Source organism: Oncorhynchus keta, chromosome 30, assembly GCF_023373465.1.
Source record: "Oncorhynchus keta strain PuntledgeMale-10-30-2019 chromosome 30, Oket_V2, whole genome shotgun sequence".
Classification (NCBI taxonomy): Eukaryota; Metazoa; Chordata; class Actinopteri; order Salmoniformes; family Salmonidae; genus Oncorhynchus; species Oncorhynchus keta.
In genome coordinates this window covers 6,960,146-6,980,145 of record NC_068450.1, presented here as the reverse complement: position 1 = coordinate 6,980,145, position 20,000 = coordinate 6,960,146, and the positions used below count along the sequence as shown (strand labels likewise).

Here is a 20,000-nt window from a genome sequence, read left to right as displayed (position 1 = left end):
CTGTATATATTATTACCTTGTCAACATACTGTATATATTATTACCTTGTCAACATACTGTATATATTATTACCTTGTCAACATACTGTATATATTATTACCTAGTCAACATACTGTATATATTATTACCTAGTCAACATACTGTATATATTATTACCTTGTCAACATACTGGATATATTATTACCTTGTCAACATACTGTATATATTATTACCTTGTCAACATACTGTATATATTATTACCTTGTCAACATACTGTATATATTCATACCTTGTCAACATACTGGATATATTATTACCTTGTCAACATACTGTATATATTATTACCTTGTCAATATACTGTATATATTATTACCATGTCAACATACTGTATATATTATTACCTTGTCAACATACTGTATATATTATTACCTAGTCAACATACTGTATATATTATTACCTTGTCAACATACTGTATATATTATTACCTTGTCAACATACTGTATTTATTATTACCTTGTCAATATACTGTATATATTATTACCTTGTCAACATACTGTATATATTATTACCTTGTCAACATACTGTATATATTATTACCTAGTCAACATACTGTATATATTCATACCTTGTCAACATACTGGATATATTATTACCTTGTCAACATACTGTATATATTATTACCTTGTCAACATACTGTATATATTATTACCTTGTCAACATACTGTATATATTATTACCTTGTCAACATACTGTATATATTAATGTATTGTCAATATACTGTATATATTATTACCTTGTCAACATACTGTATATATTATTACCTTGTCACAACACTGTATATATCAATATCTTGTCAACATAGTGTATATATTATTACCTTGTCACAACACTGTATATATCAATATCTTGTCAACATACTGTATATATTATTACCTTGTCAACATAGTGTATATATTATTACCTTGTCACAACACTGTATATATCAATATCTTGTCAACATACTGTATATATTATTACCTTGTCAACATACTGTATATATTATTACCTTGTCAACATACTGTATATATTAATGTATTGTCAACATACTGTATATATTATTACCTTGTCAACATACTGTATATATTATTACCTTGTCAACATACTGTATATATTATTACCTTGTCACAACACTGTATATATTAATATCTTGTCACCATACTGGATATATTAATGCTGTTATGTTGCATAGATTGAATAACAAATACATATGTATGGTAGTGGAGATATCATAAATATTTTAAGCCATGAATCATAAACTGAGATCAGAAATCATATGCTTTCCCAAAACCCATATCAATATCTGGAGATATATACTATTAAATATGGGTAACACTTTACAATAATCCCATATCAGTATCTGGAGATATATACTATTAAATATGGGTAACACTTTACAATAATCCCATATCAGTATCTGGAGATATATACTATTAAATATGGGTAACACTTTACAATAATCCCATATCAGTATCTGGAGTCAGTATATACTATTAAATATGGTAACACTTTACAATAATCCCATATCAGTATCTGGAGATATATATATTAAATATATCTTTACAATAATCCCATATCAGTATCTGGAGATATATACTATTAAATATGTAACACTTTACAATAATCCCATATCAGTATCTTGATCAATATACTATTAAATATTAGTAACACTTTCAATAATCCCATATCAGTATCTGGAGATATATATTATTAAATATGTAACACTTTACAATAATATATCAGTATCTTGTCAATATACTATTAAATATGGGTAACACTTTACAATAATCCCATATCAGTATCTGGAGATACAGTATATACTATTAAATTGTCAACACTTTACAATAATCCCATATCAGTATCTGGAGATATATACTATTAAATATGAGTAACACTTTACAATCAATCCCATATCAGTATATATCCCATATATTACCTGGAGATATATACTATTAAATATTGTCAACATACAATAATCCCATATCAGTATCTGGAGATATATACTATTCAGTAACACTTTACAATAATATCATATCAGTATCTGAGATATATTAATGCTGGAGTTATGTAATGCATATCAGTATTGAATAACACTTTACAATAATGTATGGTAGTGGAGAAATATACTATTAAATATTTTAAGCCATAATCCCATATCAGTATCTGGAGATATATACTATTAAATATGGGTAACACTTTCCCCAATAACCCATATCAGTATCTGGAGATATATACTATTAAATATGGGTAACACTTTACAATAATCCCATATCAGTATCTGGAGATATATATTATTAAATATGGGTAACACTTTACAATAATCCCATATCAGTATCTGGAGATATATACTATTAAATATGGGTAACACTTTACAATAATCCCATATCAGTATCTGGAGATACAGTATATACTATTAAATATGGGTAACACTTTACAATAATCCCATATCAGTATCTGGAGATATATACTATTAAATATGGGTAACACTTTACAATAATCCCATATCAGTATCTGGAGATATATACTATTAAATATGAGTAACACTTTACAATAATCCCATATCAGTATCTGGAGATATATATTATTAAATATGGGTAACACTTTACAATAATCCCATATCAGTATCTGGAGATATATATTATTAAATATGGGTAACACTTTACAATAATCCCATATCAGTATCTGGAGTAACACTTTACAATAATCCCATATCAGTACAGTATATACTATTAAATATGGGTAACACTTTACAATAATCCCATATCAGTATCTGGAGATACAGTATATACTATTAAATATGAGTAACACTTTACAATAATCCCATATCAGTATCTGGAGATATATACTATTAAATATGGGTAACACTTTACAATAATCCCATATCAGTATCTGGAGATATATACTATTAAATATGAGTAACACTTTACAATAATCCCATATCAGTATCTGGAGATATATACTATTAAATATGAGTAACACTTTACAATAATCCCATATCAGTATCTGGAGATACAGTATATACTATTAAATATGAGTAACACTTTACAATAACGTACCTTTTATAAATCGTTTATAAAGGGTTTATAATTACGTTATTGACGGTTATTTTTTAAAAGGGTACCTTATTGTAAAGTGTTACGTAAAGTATATCGTATTTACAGTATGCAATTTCCTTTGTCAATATGCTCCTCTACGTTCAAATATGAATGCATGTTATACTGTACACCAGCAAAGATGAATGATTTCTTGCCCGTACATGCTGCTGAGAGGGAAAGATAGCCTTGCTGACTGACTGTTGACAGTAGATTGTGCTGCAGCAGTGTGTCTCATCTTTCTCCTAGCCTCATGCTCTGTATATAAAGGGTTACATCCCAAATGGCACCCTATTCCCTATATAGTGCACTACTTTTGACCTGAGCCCTATGGGCCCTGGTCAAAAGTAGTGAACCAAATAGGGAACAGGGTGCCATGTTTGTAGCGCAGCCTTATATACAGAGGAGAGGAGGAATTTACAGCTCTTGTAGCCACTACACTCAATGACTTATTCATATGCTGTGAGCCATCAGTTGACCGTTATACTGACGGGCCAAGAAAATATTAAACAATTCTCTCTCTCTCTCTCTCTCTCTCTCTCTCTCTCTCTCTCTCTCTCTCTCTCTCTCTCTCTCTCTCTCTCTCTCTCTCTCTCTCTCTCTCTCTCTCTCTCTCACTAAATGATAATGAATCAAGGCTAAAACAACATGATAATGAAGCAAAGCTAAACTAAATGACAATGAATCGCAAAGCTAAATTTAAATTAGAATGAGTAAAAGCTGGAACTAAATTAGAATGAATCAAGACATATTGTTTTAGTCTTGATTCATTATCATTTTGTCTAAGCCTTGAATATTTTATCACCTCTCAAATATTTACTGTGCCTTTAGAAAGTATTCACACCCCTTGACTTTTCCACATGTTGTTGTGTCAGAAAGTGCGATTAAAATTGATTTTATTGAAATGTTTTGTCCAACGATATACTCAAAATACTATGTAATGTCAAAATGGATAAAAATAAAAAAAAACATTTGTAATTTTTTTTAAATATATATATACATTTTTTTTTAAACACATCTTGATAAATATTCAACCCCCTGAGTCAATACATGTTGGAATCACCTTCGGCAGTGATTACAGCTGTGAGTCTTTCTGGGTAAGTCTCTAAGAGCTTTGCACACCTGGACGGTAGAATGTTTGCATATGATTCTATTTGTAATTATTCAAGCTCTGTCAAGTTGGTTGTTCGTCATTGCTAGAAAGCCATGTTCAAGTCTTGCTGTAGATTTTCAAGAAGATTTACAAATCGGGAGTTTACATACATCTGAGCCAAATACATTTAAACTCAGTTTTTCCACAATTCCTGACATTTAATCCCAGTAAACATTCCCTGATTTAGGTCAGTTAGGATCACAACTTTATTTTAAGAATGTGAAATATCAGAATAATAGTAGAGAGAATGATTTATTTAAGCTTTTATTTCTTTCATCACATTCCCAGTGGGTCAGAAGTTTACATACACTCAATTTGTATTTGGTGGCATTGCCTTTAATTTGTTTATTAACTTGGGTCAAACGTTTTGGGTAGTCTTCCACAAGCTTCCCACATTAAGTTGGGTGAATTTTGGCCCATTCCTCCTGACAGAGCTGGTGTAACCGAGACAGGTTTTGTAAGGCCTCCTTGCTCGCACACACTTTTTCAGTTCTGCCCACAAATTTTCTATAGGATTGAGGTTTTGTGATTGAGGGCTTTGTGATGGCCACTCCAATACCTTGACTTTGTTGTCCTTAAGCCATTTTGCCACAACTTTGGAAGTATGCTTGGGGTCATTGTTAATTTGGAAGACACATTTGCAACCAAGCTTTAACTTCCTGACTGATTGTCTTGAGATGCTGCTTCAATATATCCACATCATTTACCTTTCCTCATGATGCCATCTATTTTGTGAAGTGCACCAGTCCCTCTTGCAGCAAAGCACCCCCACAACATAATGCTGCCACCCCGTGCTTCACAGTTGGGATGGTGTTCTTCGACTTGCAAGCCTCCCCCTTTTTCCTCCAAACATAACAATGGTCATTATGGCCAAACATAAACTATTTTTGTTTCATCAGACTAGAGGACATTTCTCAAAAAATTACGACCTTTGTCCCCATGTGCAGTTGCTAACTGTAGTCTGGATTTTTTTATGTCAGTTTTGGAGCAGTGGCTTCTTCCTTGCTGAGCGGCCTTTCAGGTTATTTTTAATTTTTTTATTTCACCTTTATTTAATCATGTTGGCCATTTGAGAACAAGTTCTAATTTACAACTGTGACCAAGATAAAGCAAAGCAGTGCTACTCAAACAACAACAAAGTTACACATGGAATAAACAAGCGTACAGTCAATAACACAATAGAAAAAAATAAGTCTATATACAGTGTGTGCAAATGGCATGAGGAGGTAAGGCAATAAATAGATAATAGTAGCGAAGTAATTACAATTTAGCAAATTAACACTGGAGTGATAGCTGAGAGCCTTATTGGGGCGGCAGGGTAGCCTATTGTTTAGAGCGTTGGGCTAGTAATCGAAAGGTTGCAAGTTCAAATCCCCAAGCTGACAATGTACAAATCTGTTATTCTGCCCCTGAACAAGGCAGTTGGAGACTTATATTTATACCTATCCTCAATCTTGGATTGTAGGACTGCCAGGTTGTTAAGCATATCCCAGTTTAGGTTGCCTAACAGATGGAATTCTGAAGATAGATGGGGGAGCAATCAATTCACATATGGTGTCCAGTGCACAGCTGGGAGCTGAGGGGTGTCTATAACATATAACAGGTGGCAACAGTGAGAGACTTATTTCTGGAGAGATTATTTTTTTTAATTAGAAGCTCGAAGTGTTTGGACACAGACCTGGAAAGTATGACAGAACTTTGCAAGCTATCTCTGAAGTAGATTGCAACTCCACCCCCTTTTGGCAGTTCTATCTTGACAGAAAATGTTGTAGTTGGGGATGGAAATCTAAGAATTTTTGGTGGCCTTCCTAAGCCAGGATTCAGACACGGCAAGGACATCAGGGTTGGCGGAGTGTGCTAAAGCAGTGAGTAAAACAAACTTAGGGAGGAGGCTTCTGATGTTAACATGCATGAAACCAAGGCTTTTGTGGTAACAGAAGTCAACAAATGAGAGCACCTGGGGAGATGCAGGGCCTGGGTTAACCTCCACATCACTTGAGGAACAGAGGAGGAGTAGGATGAGGGTACAGGCTAAAGGCTATCAAAACTGGCCATCTAGTGCATTGAGGTCAGAGAATAAAAGGAGCAGATTTCTAGGCGCGGTAGGATAGATTCAGGGCATAATGTACAGACAGGGGTCTGGTAGGGTGCAAGTACACTGGAGGTAAACCTAATCTTTGAGTGGCAATAAGAGAGGTTGCATTTCTGGAGGCACTAGTTATGCTGGGTGAGGTCACCGCATGTGTGGGAGGTGGGTCAAAGGAGGTATCTGAGGCATGTTGAGTAGGACTAGGGGCTCCGCAGTAAACTAAAACAATGATAACTATCCTAAACAACAGTATACAAGGCATATTGACAGTAGAGAGAGACATAAAGCGGGGCATAAAGCAGTCACGGGTGTTGATTGGGAGAGCTAGCTAAGACAACAACGGGTAAGACAACAACAACTAATCAGCTAAGACAACAACAACAGGTAAAATGGCGATGAATGTGCAGAGAGGGTCATTTAACTACACACGGCCTGAGTTCGAGGCTGGGGCCGACAGAAAAATATTTCTGTGAATTATTGAACAGTCCAGCAGGCATCAGCTATGTAGCCAAGTGATCATAGGGTCCAGTGAACAGCAACAGATGAAACAGGTAAGCCGCTGGTAGTTGTTATTATGCTAGCAAGCGGGAGACACGGCGTCCAAAAAAAGCTAGCAGGCCGGGGCTAGTAGAAACATCTGCTCCGACGTCAGGCAAAGGCCGGTTGAGGACACAACAGATGGAGTTACATTGGCAGACCAGTCGTGATGGAACGGCCGGGCTCCGTGTCGACAGAGGGGTCCTGGTCAGTTGGCAAAAGAGGTATTGTTGCTGGAGTAATTTAGTTTGCTATCCGGGAGATGCGCCTGGCTCGCGGCTAACTGGTACTAGCTTCGGGACAAAGGCGCTAGCCAATATAGCCACTCGGTGGCAGCGCTGATCCGATGCAAAGGCCCAGAGCTTACGGCAAGAAACCAGTGGAGTATTGGAGCCGAGTGAGCCGAGTGATCACTGAGCAGGCCAGTAGGTGGGCCTGGCTCAAAGCTAGCTTCGGGGCTGGGCCACTCGGTGGCAGCTAGCTAGCTGTGATAATCAGGAGTAATGGTCCAGGGCTTACGGCAGGAATCCGGTGTTGTAGTGGAGAAAACAGTCCGATGCTGGCAGGCTGGGAAGTGTTATCCAGGCTAAAAGTGGCTGGTGTCTGTGCAAAAGGTAAAAACCACGAGCAGTGGCTAACAATGACAAAATAGCTAGTAGCTAATTAGCTAGTTAGCATCTGATGGAGGTTCTGGCTATAAGGTCTAAAAATAGCGGATCCATATCACATTGGGTATAAAGTATATTTAATTTAAAAATGGAAAAAAGGGATTGAAAATAATTGAAATATATTTTAAACAAACGACAAAAAAGACTAAATGTATACGGAAGAACGACAAGCAACGTCTGCACTGCTACACCATTTTGGTTATGTCAATATAGGACTCGTTTTACTGTGGATATAGATACTTTTGTACCTGTTTCCTCCAGAATATTAACAGGGTCCTTTGCTGTTGGTCTGGGATTTATTTGCACTTCTCGCACCAAAGTACGTTCATCTCTAGGAGACAGAACGTGTCTCCTTCCTGAGCGGTATGACGGCTGCGTGGTCCCATGGTGTTTATACTTGCGTACTATTGTTTGTACAGATGAAAGGGTTACCTTCAGGCGTTTGGAAATTGCTCCCAAGGATGAACCAGACTTGTGGAAGTCTACAAGTTTCATTCTGGATGTCTTGGCTGATTTCTTTTGATTTTACCCTGATGTCAAGCAAAGAGGCATTGAGTTTGAAGGTAGGCCTTGAAATACATCCACAGGTACACCTCCAATTGACTCAAATGATTTGCCTATCAGAAGCTTCTAAAGCAATGACATAACTTTCTGGAATTTTATTTAATTTTAAGCTGTTTAAAGGCACAGTCAACTTAGTGTATGTAAACTTCTGACCCACTTGAATTGTGATCCTGTGAATTATAAGTGAAATAATCTGTCTGCAAACAATTGTTGGAAAAATGACTTGTGTCAATGCACAAAGTAGATGTCCTAACAGACTTGCCAAAACTATAGTTTGTTAACAAGAAATTTGTGGAGTGATTGAAAAACGAGTTTTAATGTCTCAAACCTAAGTGTATGTAAACTTCTGACTTTAACTGTAAGTCAAACCTGTAGCTATGCAACTATGGAACATTCAATGTCATCTTGGCAAGCAACTCTGTTGTCTATTTGTCCTTTAGCTTTAGGTCCTGCTGAAAGGTGAATTTGTGTTCCAGTGTCTGTTGGAAAGCAGACTGAACCTGATTTTTGTCTTGGATTTTGCCTGTTCTTAGCTGTATTCCGTTGATTTTTTATCATAAAAAAACTCCCTAGTCCTTGCCGATGACAAGCACACTTATAACATGATGCAGCCACCACCATGCTTGAAAATATGAAGAGTGGTACTCAGTGATGTGTTGTGTTGGATTTGTCCCAAACATAACGCTCTGTATTCAGGACATAAATTAAAACGTTTTGCAGTTTTACTTTAGTGTCTTCTTGCAAACAGGATGCCTGTTTTGGATTATTTTTTCATGTACAGGCTTCCTTCTCTTCACTCTGTCATTTAGGTTAGTATTGCGGAGTAACTACAATGTTGTTGATCCATCCTCAGTTTTCTCCTATCACATCCCTTCAACTCTGTAACTGTTTTAAAGTCACCATTGGCCTCATGGTGAAATCCCTGAGCGGTTTCCTTCCTCTCACGCATCTGAGTTAAGTTTACTTTCCTACGCATCTGAGTTAGGTTTCCTTTCCTGAGCGGTTTCCTTCCTCTCACGCATCTGAGTTAACCTCTTGCTCCTACCTGACACGCAGGCGTCCCATCTAGACATCTGGAAATGCAAATGCGCTACGCTAAATGCTAATAGTACTAGTTAAAACTCAAACGTTCATTAAAATACACATGCAGGGTATTGAATTAAAGCTACACTCGTTGTGAATCCAGGCAACAAGTCAGATTTTTAAAATGCTTTTCGGCGAAAGCATGAGAAGCTATTATCTGATAGCATGTAACACCCCAAAAGACCCGCAGGGGACGTAAACAAAATAATTAGCATAGTCGTCGCTACACAAACCGCACAAATAAAATATAAAACATTCATTACCTTTGACCATCTTCTTTGTTGGCACTCCTAGATGTCCCATAATCACTATTGGGTCTTTTTCAATTAAATCGGTCCATATATAGCCTAGATATCGATCTATGAAGACTGTGTGATAAACGGAAAAAAATAGCGTCTTATAACGTAACATCATTTTTTTAAATTAAAAAAGTTGACGATAAACTTTCACAAAACACTTCGAAATACTTTTGTAATGCAACTTTAGGTTTTAGTAAACGTTAATAAGCGATCAAATTGATCACGAGGCGAAGTATATTCTTTAGCTGTCTGTCTGGAAATAATGTCCGGGTAAATCTCAACCAAAATATCCGGTCGGAGACTTGAACAAATGGCTTGTCTCTTCTTTGTTTGACCAAGAAACAAAGCCTAGGCAAATGACAAGACTGTTGACATCGTGTGGAAGCTGTAGGTATTGCAACCTCAGCCCCATTTATTGTGGTTCGCCTTTATCAATGGGTTGAAGTGGCGGATGGATATATATTTCCATTTTCAGTGATCAGATTTTCCTGCGCTTTTCGATGAAACGCACGTTCTGTTATAGTCACAGCCGGGATTTAAACAGTTTTATAAACGTCTGAGTGTTTTCTATCCACACATACTAATCATATGCATATACTATATTCCTGGCATGAGCAGCAGGGCGCTGTAAATTTGCGCGATTTTTAACAGAATGTTCGAAAAAGTAGGGGGTAGGAGTAGCAGGTTAAGTTTACTTTCCTGAGCGGTTTCCTTCCTCTCGCACATCTGAGTTAGGTTTTACTTTCCTACACATCTGAGTTTGGTTTACTTTCCTACGCATCTGAGTTAGGTTTACTTTCCTACGCATCTGAGTTAGGTTTCCTTTCCTGAGCGGTTTCCTTCCTCTCACGCATCTGAGTTAGGTTTACTTTCCTACGCATCTGAGTTAGGTTTACTTTCCTGAGCGGTTTCCTTCCTCTCACGCATCTGAGTTAGGTTTCCTTTCCTGAGCGGTTTCCTTCCTCTAACGCATCTGAGTTAGGTTTCCTTTCCTGAGCGGTTTCCTTCCTCTCACGCATCTGAGTGAGGTTTACTTTCCTGGGCGGTTTCCTTCCTCTCACGCATCTGAGTTAGGTTTACTTTCCTGAGCGGTTTCCTTCCTCTCACGCATCTGAGTGAGGTTTACTTTCCTGGGCGGTTTCCTTCCTCTCACGCATCTGAGTTAGGTTTCCTTTCCTGAGCGGTTTCCTTCCTCTCACGCATCTGAGTGAGGTTTACTTTCCTGGGCGGTTTCCTTCCTCCCACGCATCTGAGTGAGGTTTACTTTCCTGAGCGGTTTCCTTCCTCTCACGCATCTGAGTTAGGTTTCCTTTCCTGAGCGGTTTCCTTCCTCTCACGCATCTGAGTTAGGTTTCCTTTCCTGAGCGGTTTCCTTCCTCTCACGCATCTGAGTTAGGTTTCCTTTCCTGAGCGGTTTCCTTCCTCTCACGCATCTGAGTTAGGTTTCCTTTCCTGAGCGGTTTCCTTCCTCTCACGCATCTGAGTGAGGTTTACTTTCCTGGGCGGTTTCCTTCCTCTCACGCATCTGAGTGAGGTTTACTTTCCTGGGCGGTTTCCTTCCTCTCGCGCATCTGAGTTAGGACGGACGCGTCTATCTTTGTATTGTATACTGGGTGTATTGGTACACCATCCATAGTGTAATTAATAACTTCACCATGCTCAAAGGGACATTCAATGTCTGCCTTTGTTGTTTTTACCCATCTACCAATAGGTGCCCTTCTTTGTGAGGCAATGGAAAACCTCCCTGGTCTTTGTTGTTGAATTTGTGTTGGAAATTCACTGTTTGACCGAGGGACCTTACAGATAATTGTATGTGTGGTGGTACAGAGTTGAGGTAGTCATTCAAAAATCATGTTAACTGTACCTTTTAAGCCTCTAGTCAACAGAACTGTATCTCTTCTCATAGAGCAAGGTTGAGGTCAATTTCATTTAAATCCTGTCAATTCAGGAGATACACTGACAGTCACATTCAAATTATCTTCATCGCTTCTTATTGGAGAAACATTTTGACTTGGAATTTCATTTACTTTCTGAATTGACTGGAATTGAAATGGAATTGACCCTTAACCATGTCATATAGCATAGCTCCCTTAGATTTGATGCTACTGTGACTTTAATTTCCAGCATACAGTAAATATATATATATTTTCTTAAACCAAATAGAAAAAGTAGGAGCAGTAAGATTAGTTTCATATGTTTAATGCATTGTATGCTGCATGTTAAATCTATGCAAGTAACAGCAGGGATGCTAGGTCACGTGTGGAGAACAAGGATCATTATTTTTTATGTTTCTGCCCCTTCTATCTAACTATATCCAAGGGGGCCACAGATATTAAATTATTAAACAGGAATTCTCCCTCTGTAAAGTATCATCGAATAACTTAACATTTCTAGACTTCATGTACAAAAGCATTGTACTGCGTATACTGTAACGTATTCGGAATGAAACGTTCCACTGATGAAGTTTTCAATAAGTGTAATACTTTACAATAGGTAACACATTTACACGTGTAGGACCAGTTTCACAGACAGGGCGTCGATGAAGCCAGGAGTTCGGCCTTAATGTGTACTAGTTAAACTAGGACATTTAAGTATCTTTCATGAACGTGGCTTAAATTTGGCTTAGTTCGTTGGAGACTATGGAGTCATGGAGTAAGGTACATAAGTCTAAATGCTTAGTTCGTTGGAGACTATAGAGTCATGGAGTAAGGTAAATAAGTCTAAATGCTTAGTTCGTTGGAGACTATGGAGTCATGGAGTAAGGTACATAAGCCTAAATGCTTAGTTTGTTGGAGACTATGGAGTCATGGAGTAAGGTAAATAAGTCTAAATGCTTAGTTCGTTGGAGACTATGGAGTCATGGAGTAAGGTACATAAGCCTAAATGCTTAGTTCGTTGGAGACTATGGAGTCATGGAGTAAGGTACATAAGCCTAAATGCTTAGTTTGTTGGAGACTATGGAGTAAGGTAAATAAGTCTAAATGCTTAGTTCGTTGGAGACTATGGAGTAAGTAAGGTACATAAGCCTAAATGCTTAGTTCGTTGGAGACTATGGAGTAAGGTAAATAAGTCTAAATGCTTAGTTCGTTGGAGACTATGGAGTCATGGAGTAAGGTAAATAAGTCTAAATGCTTAGTTCGTTGGAGACTATGGAGTAAGGTAAATAAGTCTCAATGCTTAGTTCGTTGGAGACTATGGAGTTATGGAGTAAGGTATATAAGCCTAAATGCTTAGTTCGTTGGAGACTATGGAGTCATGGAGTAAGGTACATAAGCCTAAATGCTTAGTTCGTTGGAGACTATGGAGTAAGGTAAATAAGTCTAAATGCTTAGTTCGTTGGAGACTATGGAGTCATGGAGTAAGGTACATAAGTCTAAATGCTTAGTTCGTTGGAGACTATGGAGTCATGGAGTAAGGTAAGTAAGTCTAAATGAGAACACCTATGTTATGCCTGATTAGGTTATGTATGAGCACATTGCTGTTGGTTTCCTCTCTGAAACTGGGCAACAATGTTTGAAAAACTCTAAATTGGGAGTGTATACACCTTGAACATTGATGGAGAACCAGTTGTTATGGTTACGGTACTCCTCAGCATCAGGAGTTGATGGAGAACCAGTTGTTATGGTTACGGTACTCCTCAGCATCAGGAGTTGATGGAGAACCAGTTGTTATGGTTACGGTACTCCTCAGCATCAGGAGTTGATGGAGAACCAGTTGTTATGGTTACGGTACTCCTCAGCATCAGGAGATGATGGAGAACCAGTTGTTATGGTTACGGTACCCCTCAGCATCAGGAGTTGATGGAGAACCAGTTGTTATGGTTACGGTACCCCTCAGCATCAGGAGTTGATGGAGAACCAGTTGTTATGGTTATGGTACTCCTCAGCATCAGGAGTTGATGGAGAACCAGTTGTTATGGTTACGGTACCCCTCCGCATCAGGAGTTGATGGAGAACCAGTTGTTATGGTTACGGTACCCCTCAGCATCAGGAGTTGATGGAGAACCAGTTGTTATGGTTACGGTACCCCTCAGCATCAGGAGTTGATGGACACTTGATGGGAACATGACATCCATCTCACCAGCCAATCACTCCTGGGAAGTGTACCATATTCATAGAATTGCACTTTATAGTTGGCTTGGCCAGCAGCATCAGGAAACTAGATGTAAAGACTCCTCAGTTCACAAAATGGCCCCCTGCAGACTTTACAGTTGGCTTGGCCAGCAGCATCAGAAAACTAGATGTAAAGACTCCTCAGTTCACAAAATGGCCCCCTGCAGACTTTATAGTTGGCTTGGCCAGCAGCATCGGGAAACTAGATGTAAAGACTCCTCAGTTCACAAAATGGCCCCCTGCAGACTTTATAGTTGGCTTGGCCAGCAGCATCGGGAAACTAGATGTAAAGACTCCTCAGTTCACAAAATGGCCCCCTGCAGACTTTATAGTTGGCTTGGCCAGCAGCATCAGGAAACTAGATGTAAAGACTCCTCAGTTCACAAAATGGCCCCCTGCAGACTTTGAACTATTCTACACACAGTTGCGTCACTGGCACCACACAAATCACCAGTTTTACGATGAATGATTCCAGATGCCAAAAACCTCAAAGTGATCAGAACTTGGAGAGAATTGGATAATGACTATCCCCCTTTGAGACAGAGAGGAAATTCTAGGCTCAACCAAAGATATTATCTCCAATACATGTTCTTTGTACATACGAAAGTGGTCTCGAAAAGCTATTTCATCAAAGTATAGTTTAATGGATTACTCCTATACACAAGTACTAGTCTGGCTGGCCTCTGTAGAGCATGTTGGTCTTCAATTAGATATTACAAATAGTCCAGGCTCCCTCACAAACAGCACTGAAGCAGAAGTTAAACCTGCCTCTTTGAAAGATGAATTTAAGCTTTAATTTAGTCCTGGAGTAGCTCTAATCCTCCCTCTTGCAATCGACTTGGTTTAATCCAGAACAGGCTAAATCGATGACTATTTTAAGATAAGTCTGTGCAAGACTCTTTGAGATAAGACAGCTCAAAAAAGGCATTTTAGTCTGGGACGTTTTAGTCTGGGGCATTTTAGTCTTAATCCTTGTGTGTGAAACCGGCCCGTAACTTAAGGGTCAGTCCTAAAGCAACTGTATCCTATGGGGCAGCAGGGTAGCCTAGTGGTTAGAGTTTTGGACTAGTAGCCGGAAAGGTTGCAAGTTCAAATACCCCCAGCTGACAAGGTATCTGTTGTTCTGCCCCTGAACAAGGCAGTTAACCCACTGTTCCTAGACCAGTTAACCCACTGTTCCTAGACAAGTTAACCCACTGTTCCTAGACCAGTTAACCCACTGTTCCTAGACCAGTTAACCCACTGTTCCTAGACCAGTTAACCCACTGTTCCTAGACCAGTTAACCCACTGTTCCTAGACCAGTTAACCCACTGTTCCTAGACCAGTTAACCCACTGTTCCTAGACCAGTTAACCCACTGTTCCTAGACCAGTTAACCCACTGTTCCTAGACCAGTTAACCCACTGTTCCTAGACCAGTTAACCCACTGTTCCTAGACCAGTTAACCCACTGTTCCTAGACCAGTTAACCCACTGTTCCTAGACCAGTTAACCCACTGTTCCTAGACCAGTTAACCCACTGTTTCTAGACCAGTTAACCCACTGTTCCTAGACCAGTTAACCCACTGTTCCTAGACCAGTTAACCCACTGTTCCTAGACCAGTTAACCCACTGTTCCTAGACCAGTTAACCCACTGTTTCTAGACCAGTTAACCCACTGTACCTAGACCAGTTAACCCACTGTTCCTAGACCAGTTAACCCACTGTTCCTAGACCAGTTAACCCACTGTTCCTAGACCAGTTAACCCACTGTTCCTAGACCAGTTAACCCACTGTTCCTAGACCAGTTAACCCACTGTACCTAGACCAGTTAACCCACTGTTCCTAGACCAGTTAACCCACTGTTCCTAGACCAGTTAACCCATTGTTCCTAGACCAGTTAACCCACTGTTCCTAGACCAGTTAACCCACTGTTTCTAGACCAGTTAACCCACTGTTCCTAGACCAGTTAACCCACTGTTCCTAGACCAGTTAACCCACTGTTCCTAGACCAGTTAACCCACTGTTTCTAGACCAGTTAACCCACTGTTTCTAGACCAGTTAACCCACTGTTCCGAGACCAGTTAACCCACTGTTCCTAGACCAGTTAACCCACTGTTCCTAGACCAGTTAACCCACTGTTTCTAGACCAGTTAACCCACTGTTCCTAGACCAGTTAACCCACTGTTCCTAGACCAGTTAACCCACTGTTCCTAGACCAGTTAACCCACTGTTCCTAGACCAGTTAACCCACTGTTCCTAGACCAGTTAACCCACTGTTCCTAGACCAGTTAACCCACTGTTTCTAGACCAGTTAACCCACTGTTTCTAGACCAGTTAATCCACTGTTCCGAGACCAGTTAACCCACTGTTCCTAGACCAGTTAACCCACTGTTCCTAGACCAGTTAACCCACTGTTTCTAGACCTGTTAACCCACTGTTCCTAGACCAGTTAACCCACTGTTCCTAGACCAGTTAACCCACTGTTCCTAGACCAGTTAACCCACTGTTCCTAGACCAGTTAACCCACTGTTCCTAGACCAGTTAACCCACTGTTTCTAGACCAGTTAACCCACTGTTCCTAGACCAGTTAACCCACTGTTCCTAGACCAGTTAACCCACTGTTCCTAGACCAGTTAACCCACTGTTCCTAGACCAGTTAACCCACTGTTCCTAGACCAGTTAACCCACTGTTCCTAGACCAGTTAACCCACTGTTCCTAGACCAGTTAACCCACTGTTCCTAGACCAGTTAACCCACTGTTCCTAGACCAGTTAACCCACTGTTTCTAGACCAGTTAACCCACTGTTCCTAGACCAGTTAACCCACTGTTCCTAGACCAGTTAACCCACTGTTCCTAGACCAGTTAACCCACTGTTCCTAGACCAGTTAACCCACTGTTCCTAGACCAGTTAACCCACTGTTTCTAGACCAGTTAACCCACTGTTCCTAGACCAGTTAACCCACTGTTCCTAGACCAGTTAACCCACTGTTCCTAGACCAGTTAACCCACTGTTCCTAGACCAGTTAACCCACTGTTCCTAGACCAGTTAACCCACTGTTCCTAGACCAGTTAACCCACTGTTCCTAGACCAGTTAACCCATTGTTCCTAGACCAGTTAACCCACTGTTCCTAGACCAGTTAACCCACTGTTCCTAGACCAGTTAACCCACTGTTCCTAGACCAGTTAACCCACTGTTTCTAGGCCGTCATTGAAAATAAGAATTTGTTCTTAACTGACTTGCCTCGTAAAATAAAGGTAAATACTGATCTGATTTTCCTAAATAAAAAGGATGTATTTTTTTTGTCCGCGGGAGACGTCTTAACCACGAGATCAGGATACGTTGTTACCCCAAGTGGTCTTAGCTACAACACTAATTGATGAGATCTAATTATCAAAGGGCTACACTACAAGCCTCCTTGAATAAATATATTCTGCACTGACCTATTCAAAAGTGATGTTTCTATAAAGTTATGTTTTCTTCACTGACTTTTATTTCACCTATATTGATTTGTATATGTATTTATTATGGATCCCCATTAGCTGCTGGCAAAGCAGCAGCTACTCTTCCCGGGGTCCAGCAAAATTAGGACAGTTTGTACAGTTAATACAAAATTGATACAGCTAAGTCAATCTTAGATGTTAAGTCCCCTCCCTATTTGAGCGGTTCTGAGAAGCCCCACCTGTCTGCTCTTCTCCACCACTCTGTCAGTGGACCTGACTTCAAGTGTCAGGTTTCACACCCCACTTTTGTGTAGGGAGAGACATGTCACCTTTTCTGGCCTTTCCTTCTGGTCCTACGTATGGGTGGTCCTTCTGTAGCTCAGTTGGTAGAGCATGGCGCTTGTAACGCCAGGGTAGTGGGTTCGATTCCCGGGACCACCCATACGTAGAATGTATGTACACATGACTGTAAGTCGCTTTGGATAAAAGCGTCTGCTAAATGGCATATTATTTATATTATTATTTATTTCCTAACAGAACCCAGCCCGGGAGACTACATATGAAAGGTGACAGTCTGGTAAATCCAGAAATCGGCGTTTCATCCTGCTGTGATTCGCCGCCGAATTTAGAGCTCTCAATATGAAAAGATACTAAATCATTTTGTAGATTTGAAATTCGATCACTTGACCAAGAGGGACGAAAATCTACACAACACTAAACAATACATTAATTGGAGTATAACAGTGACAAATGGTGCCCACAAACTGTTAGGACCTACATAAAGCTGTCCAAACAACAGAGTCCCAACGACAGTCCCAACACCATACCACTGCTACACCTGGCTATTAGCAGAGCCTTGTCTTGCAGCGAAACAGTTAATTCAGCCTCATTTACTGCCTTTAAAAAAACATAGCTGATATGGCTGAGTTGCTAAAACAAATGTGGTTTCTACCTACAATTGAGACAAACTATGGCATAATGGGACAACGAGCGGATAAGAGGCAAGCCATCATTTCGAAAAAGTAATTTAGGAGCGAGCTCGGACAGACATAGTCAATATAACTATTTGTTCAGCCGTTCTTACAGTATTCTCCCTGTACAGGAAGTCAGAACCGCAGGATAAATATAGGGGCCATATAAGCAGACAATGAAAGCTCTTATAATATTCAATGATGACATTTCTCTAAAACAGGCTATAGGCTACATGTGCCTCACCAAGTCAGAACAGTAGGCTAAATGATGAGGGGAAATGGGCCAAATGATTAGGGTGAGGCACCTGGGCTACTAACAGCTTACTACACAACATACACTTAGTATTACTTTCTTAGCTACAGTTTACACATCTCCCTGGCATATTACATCCTTTATGCAGCAGCATACAATACATTTTTGGACTCACCTTGTTGTGCTGGGCTCAGTTGAACAGGAAGGTGGCGCAGTGGTCCTTCGTGGGCAAATGTTGTCATCAAAGTCTGGCATTCTCTGGAAAAAAAACAAGGTCAAATCATGATGTTGGAGCTCTAGAAAGAGGCCCGAGTTGGATGATTGTTTAAAACTTTCCCAGTAGAAGCTCGTTTTTTTCCGAGTTCCCAGTTGTCTTGAACTCACTGAAGTCTAAGATTTCACAGTTCTGAGTTCACAGTTATCTTGAACTCACTGAAGTCTAAGATTTCACAGTTCAGAGTTCCCAGTTGTCTTGAACTCACTGAAGTCTAAGATTTCACAGTTCTGAGTTCCCAGTTGTCTTGAACTCACTGAAGTCTAAGATGTCCCAGTTCTGAGTTCCCAGTTGTCTTGAACTCACTGAAGTCTAAGATGTCCCAGTTCTGAGTTCCCAGTTGTCTTGAACTCACTGAAGTCTAAGATTTCCCAGTTCTGAGTTCACAGTTATCTTGAACTCACTGAAGTCTAAGATTTCACAGTTCAGAGTTCCCAGTTGTCTTGAACTCACTGAAGTCTAAGATTTCACAGTTCTGAGTTCCCAGTTGTCTTGAACTCACTGAAGTCTAAGATTTCACAGTTCTGAGTTTCCAGGTGTTCTGAAAGTGGCAGAAGTCATGCTGGATTGACAGCATGGCCAATGTTGAATGTTTATCCTTTTAAGCTTGGAGAAGAGACCCTTAAACCCAGACTTGGACGACACACCCACTCCACAGAATAGCAGGTTAGTGATGGCTTTGCAATGCTTGCAGTTAGCCATGGATTCCTTCCAAACCACTCTTTGATGAATTTGCGATTTCCAACTTGTTGTGTAATGTTTATGCCCAATGTCAGATGAGCACCAATACATTTTATCTATAATTTCTCTTCATAATTCCTCTTCATATGACAAGGATGGAAAAGGATTTGCCAGTATATTGTTGACTTGAATCATGATGATGATTGCTAGCATGCTAGCTAAGATTTTGAAAGTATGATGTTGACATGGTCAGTCCAATCAAAGCTACTGTAGATATAACGTGATATGACGTAATTTTTATCTGTGGCCAATAACCTTGAGCCTTTTTGGATGGGCACTTCTAATGTAACTCTATGGCAGCACCCAATGGGCTTGAATTTTCTTCCTGTAGAATTTATGGTGACGTAGTGTCCCTATGAGTGACAGAACACTGAGGCAATCACAGCGCAACTAGACAACATTACCATCCCCTAAGCTCCGTATTTTCCACTGGCTGCCCCACCACCACAGAAAGCACTGAGCTGGGCTGAAACATTTGCATTTTGGAGCTGCCTTGACTAAAGAAAGCACAGAGCTGGGCTGAAACATTTGCATTTTGGAGCTGCCTTGACTAAAGAAAGCACTGAGCTGGGCTGAAACACCTGCATTTTGGAGCTGCCTTGACTAAAGAAAGCACTGAGCTGGGCTGAAACACATGCATTTTGGAGCTGCCTTGACTAAAGAAAGCACTGAGCTGGGCTGAAACACATGCATTTTGGAGCTGCCTTGACTAAAGAAAGCACTGA

At 39.8% G+C, this 20,000-nt stretch overlaps 1 protein-coding gene across 1 annotated transcript in view; it reads right to left on the bottom strand.

Annotated features, from left to right (window-relative positions):
- Positions 1–20,000, bottom strand: part of LOC127913853 (kelch-like protein 5) — a 91,358-nt gene that overhangs the window by 66,552 nt on the left and 4,806 nt on the right. Inside the window, exon 2 of the mRNA XM_052487381.1 lies at positions 18,436–18,518. Coding sequence (XP_052343341.1) covers positions 18,436–18,515 — 80 coding nt within the window. The 5' untranslated portion in view covers positions 18,516–18,518. The remainder of the gene's footprint in view (positions 1–18,435; positions 18,519–20,000) is intronic.